This window comes from Varanus komodoensis, unplaced genomic scaffold, assembly GCF_004798865.1.
Source record: "Varanus komodoensis strain SLA01 unplaced genomic scaffold, ASM479886v1 scaffold54, whole genome shotgun sequence".
Lineage (NCBI taxonomy): Eukaryota > Metazoa > Chordata > Lepidosauria > Squamata > Varanidae > Varanus > Varanus komodoensis.
The window spans coordinates 1105683-1111087 of record NW_025336142.1 but is presented as its reverse complement, the minus strand read 5'-3'; the positions used below and the strand labels follow the sequence as shown (position 1 = coordinate 1111087).

The 5405-nt window shown below is 57.0% G+C and overlaps 1 protein-coding gene across 1 annotated transcript in view; it reads right to left on the bottom strand.

The window, feature by feature from the left end:
- Positions 1-1300, bottom strand: part of ATOH8 (atonal bHLH transcription factor 8) — a 17439-nt gene extending 16139 nt beyond the window's left edge. Inside the window, exon 1 of the mRNA XM_044448236.1 lies at positions 1223-1300. Coding sequence (XP_044304171.1) covers positions 1223-1300 — 78 coding nt within the window. The remainder of the gene's footprint in view (positions 1-1222) is intronic.
- Between the last annotated feature and the right edge of the window lie 4105 nt (positions 1301-5405).

Genomic DNA, 5405 nt, shown 5'->3' with positions numbered 1-5405 from the left:
CCGGCCGCGCGCGGCTCTCCCCCGCGCCCCGGGACCTGCGCGCCGGGGCGTCGCGGCAGAAGCGGCGGGCTCGGTGCCTCGCGGCGCGGGCGCGTCCGCGCCGAACCGCCCGGTGGGAGCGGCTGAGCCGGGCTCTCCCAGCAGCCACGGCTGGCCTTTCCAGCGCGCCGCGAGTTACGCGCCGGCCAGATTTGCTGCACGTCCCCAAGGATTCAAGGCGGCTAAAACAGAAAAGGGCAGCAAAGGATCCCCCAGAATGGGAGGGGCGGGCGCTGGAGTGGCGAGGGTCGTGCGAACACGCAGGCATCAGCGCGGAATGCCGCCCTCACAGAAGGACCAACTCCATGCTGCCGGGGTCAGTGAAAGGCCTGGGGGTGAAACCGCCGCCTCCAACTGCCACATCTGTGCTGCAGCAAGGCTTAGGATGCTGCGCCTGCTTCTGGATGCTGCCCCTCCAGGAGCCTGTGCTCGGGCGTGCAGAATGGGCCGGCAAAGGTTGGCGCAATTCTGTTGCCGGGGTTGCCCGGGAAGGGGTAAACCCCCCCACACTTTATCCACTTTGGGGACAGAACTGGGGTAAACCAAGGGAGCGGCGTGCTGCGCGAGGGGGCAGGCATCCAAGGAAGGGCGTTGGCACGGAGCGTGGGGCAGTCGTGCCATGCGCCTTCGCAAGACGCGGGGAGGAAGGCCGGCAGCCTGGCCAGCAGAGAAATGTTGCAGCATCTCCAGCCCAGGAAAGGTGTTTTCCCAACAAGCTTTCTCTCCAAGTCTTTCACCTGTAACCTTCCAATCACACCAAAGAGACAGGAGCACAGTAAGTTTTGTCGTCAACATGGGCTCCAGGCTTTTCTTTGTAAATCTACAGACTCTTCCACTGAATCTGCTCAAAGAATCTCTTCGACTGAATGGCTGTTCGGAAAAGGATTAACTGACATGCCCCAGGGGATGCTGGGTGTGATCTGGCACGTGCCCCATCTCCTGCTTCTTTGATGGCTGAGGAACTCCCTGTGAGCCGTTCCATAGCTCAGTGCTGGACTCTTCCTCACGAGGAGGAGCTGTGGATTTCCATGCTGTACATGGATGCTCGCGACGGCCCTTGATTTCACGCTTCTTTCCTCAGGTTCGCCTGAGATCATTGCCTTTGAAATGCAGCCAGCGCTTCAGAGGCAAGGCATGGTCAGGAGATCAAGAGATGTTCGATCAAGCCAAGGAAGCACCTTACCAGCATCCCGTGCCAGCTGGCTTCCAGCACTGGCTGCCTTCCCTTGGGTACTACCTCCAGCGTGGGCAGGTCTCCCATGCGTGAGAACTTCTGCTTAATCAGTGAGCTCCACCTGGTGGACATGATCAAGGTGGGGGATAGGTGGAGAAGCATGAAGGCTTCCAGAAGCTGAAGGTACCTTGGGGTGGGGTCTGCAGCTGTGGCTGATCTTGCTTCCCCAGAGCAGCCAAGCCAAGCTGGAGGCTTCCTTTGGAGTGCACCTTCTGGCAGGTAAAGGTGTGGTGGCATCCTGAACCAAGTTTGTGAGTGCTGAGGAGACGTCTCACTGGAAAAGAGCCTGCAGCTGCCTGCCCCAGAGGCCAAGCGTGGCGCATTTGGGGGTCAGCGGCAACCCCATCCAGGGTTTTCCATCCTCTGAGCCTACCTGGACCCATGGCAGCCAGGTGGGAGAGACTGGAGATCCATGCAGCCACCTCGCAGTGGATCTGGGAGAACCACCGAGGGGAGTGCCCGGAAGTGCCAGAGGACTGGAGGAAGGAGGAAGATAATGCTGGGTGTGGGTGTGGGGGAGGAGCAGAACAGAGAAGCTCCTGGATTGTCTGTTGGGTGGATCGTGGCAAAGACCATGGACTGTGGTAACCATTCCGGGTTGCTTGTGGTGATGTGTGAACCCACCTAATGCGTGAATATATCTGTGTTGGTGTGAACATGTGCTTACAGGGCATGTTCTAACCTTGACTGTGTGAATTCGCTGTTCACACAGGACTTCATCCCTCTGGTGGACTCTACACCAAGAGCAGCCCTTCCAATGGAAGGCCTTTTCAAATGGAGGACTGCCATGTGCAGAACAGAACATACGGCCACCCTTGGTTCATGTGTAGGGGAAGTGTCATGTGCTAATCTTGCATGCATTCGTGCTGCCTGCCTTAACCTCAGAGCATTTCTCCAAATCTCCCGGTGGGTTTAGAGCTCTCCATTCCCACAGGCCACAAACCAATGCGTCACGACGGAAGTGCTAGTGAGAAAGTGGTCACTCCAAGAATGGGAAGCTCTTGGGAAGCTACTGGGGACATCCCTCCTCAGACCCTCTTCCCTCACTCCTTCCTGAGGCAGAGATGAATGTGCCCAGATGTTCTCCACCCACGTAGGCTGCCTGTGAACTGGGGTGGGGGACTTCCATCCCCCAGAGCATGTTTAAACTCAGCCCCCATAGTTCCAGATGGTTGGAGCTGAGGAGAGGCCCACGACTGGAATAACATGGGCCTCCAACCCCTGCCCGGATGCTCCTTCTTCCCATAACGAGGCACCCAGGAGCGAGGTCTTGCCCAGGGACCCTGTGCGAGAAGAGGGGTTTCTTAAAACCATCCCGAAAGTCAGCCTCTTTTGGTGTAGGTGCAAAGCACGTCTCTGACATTACATGAGAAAAACGTGTGCCCCAACTAACCAAAGTCTGGAAAATGCCTCTCTGTTCGGTGCAAGAAGAACCTTTTTCATCCCCCCCTGTTTCCAGCTGCAATCAACTTTTTAGGCAATCCTGTTTTTAAACGAGCCCCTAAACTCTGGTGTTGGAGAGCAAAGACAGAAGTTCAGCTGAACAGGCCTGCTGGGTATCTCAGCAGGTCACTGGGCCATGAAAGGGCTGCAGTTCAGCCATTTCGTTTTAATTGGGGTGCCACTTCATGCCACATGGCTGCTCACAGCACCGGGTGCCAGCAGGCGGGCACCCAAGTTTTGCTCCTGATTTGCAGGTATGTGTAAAGCTGGGAGTGAAAATAATCCAGGTGGGAGAAGCCACATTTGATTTCTGCAGGAACAGTTTTAATATGAACAACCGAGTGCGTGTGCACATGCACATGTGTATATAGCATTTCTGTATGATGTTTCTATAAAAAACCCAAATACATAAAATCAGTCGATTTAAACTATTAAGCAGCAGAGAAAACCACATTTACTATGAAAAAGCATTTTTCCTGCATTAGGAAAAGTCCTGTAGCATTGCTGAATACCCATAAAAAGAGTTGTTAGAAAGGGAAAGCCGGTGGTCTCCTGCTGGTGGTTTTTAAAGCTATGTGGAGATGTAGAAAGCATGTACAGGGTGGATTATGGAAGTGTTCACCTGGGACAGGGCCTGGCTGGTGGAAGGGGGTCACAGATGAGCCTTCTCCCACCCAGCCCGTGTCCTGCCGAGTAGCCGGCACCCCTCTCACCTGGAAGCCCAGGTGCAGAGCTCCGAGACAGACAGGTGTACCTCCAGGAGGAGCCTTTTGAAAAAGCCATGGCTGCAGATCAGGGAGGTTCACTCCACACAAGCTGCGAATCTGGCTGGGCGGTCCGTTTTGCGTGCGCTGAGCTGCAGGACCCAGGGAGAGGACGTGAGTGGGCGGCTGCCAGCGCCCCAAGAGGGCGAGCGCTGGCTTGGAGTGAAGCAGGGCGGCCGCTCTTGGCCCCACCAGTTGGGCAAGGTGCTGAGGAAGCAGAACCGCCTCTCACGGGTCCCAGGTCAGTAGCTGTGGCTCTCCGCAAATGCTGGTCCTGAACCAAGACCTGGTGGTTTCTCTCTCTCTCCCTCTCTCACACACACCTGTGTGCACACTGGACCAGGCAGCTCATGGCCGGATGTGGGCACGCACGCCAAAAACATCCTCCCGAGACTGGATCCAGGGGCAGGTAGAATGTCTAAGGGATCAGAAGCTTTCTGGGTGTTCCAAATAGCCATTGGTTTGTAATCTAGAGCAGGAAAAGGGAATAACTACATTAATGGCATTTTCCTCCACACTTGGCTCTTGTGCATCATGGGGATGTTGGATTTCATCTTCTCTTCTATTATTTTATTAAATATTCAAAAACCACCAAGTAGTATACAAGCAAGTAAAAAGCAAGCAACTATATGCATGGCTGAGTGCATAAACACATGCCATGGTTACCAGCTATCACAGGAGTCTTTGATCCGCGCTGAGTTTATACTTTAAGGCAAGCATGTTCATCCCGTGGCCTGTGGGCTGTGGGGCTCTCTGGCCCCCGAGCCACTGCTGTGAAAGCTGCCAGGGCCAGACCCCTGGCAGTGGCGCCCAAACCTTGCGATGCCACAGCAATCGCACTGACCTGCTTTTAGCACTGCTGGTGGTGCTGGTAAGGTCGGGGCTGCAGTGGGCCGGAGGATGCATCCCTCCCCCCCCCCCAGATCTGGCTGGATTAATGCTGTACTGGTGCGTGGCACTCTGCATGCACCCTGGAGAAGCTTGCGGGGCTCTAGCAAGTGCAGGAATGCAACACACGGCAACATGCTGATGGCTGGATGCCCATAGATGCGAGCGGACCCCAGAACCCGCCGGGCCGGCCAGAGTCGCAAGCCATTTTTCCTTGGAAAACGCTGTTGTCGATAACAATCCTGTAGCGATCGTCTGGTGGAAGCAGCAGCCAGGAAGAGACATTGAAAATAAAACTGCGCTGTCCCAGGGGAGTCCGTCCGTGCCTGGCTGTCCAGTCTCCATCCCCAGCTGACGCCTGCAGGCCGCCGAGAGCTGGGCCAAAGCGCTGCGCCCTCCACCTGCACTGTGCAAGCGTCCCCGGCAAGGGCGGGGGGGGGGGCTAGGAGGCTGCTTTGGGGTGGTCAAGGCCACCTCGTAGCTGCAGGAGTGCCACGGGGGGGGGGGGGGCTCTTTCACCCAGACTCCACCCTGCTGTGCCCATTTTTCATGCCAAGCCAGCTTTCCCAAATTTGACCTGCAGGCGCGTTTGTCCTTAGATCATTGTGGACGGAAGAACTCGATCCTGCCAGCAGCGTGTTTGATTTATCACTTAGCCCCGTAAGCGCAGCTCGCCAAGGGCCGCGAGGCCTCTGTCACCAGCTGCTCGCACCGGAGAGGCCCCGGGACGCGCCAGGTGCCGAGTGGACCCCGCCGGCCTCCGGGCAGCGGCGCAGCTGCTGCCTCGTGTCAGCTCCCGTCCCCCCGCAGCACCTGGGTGTCTCTGTGGCGGCTGCCGCGGGCGCGCCGGCTCCGTGCACAAGAGGGCTCTTCAGACTCAGCCAGCGCCAAATAAGGCCATCGGAGGGTGCTGGGCGAGCAGGAAAGTGGTGGTCCCCGCTTAAAAGGGGGCTGAGAACAACGCGGCAGTCCTTGGAGCGAACTCCAGAACGGGGAGGCAAAGCCAGCCCTAGGCTGCGGGATGAACCGAAGCGTTT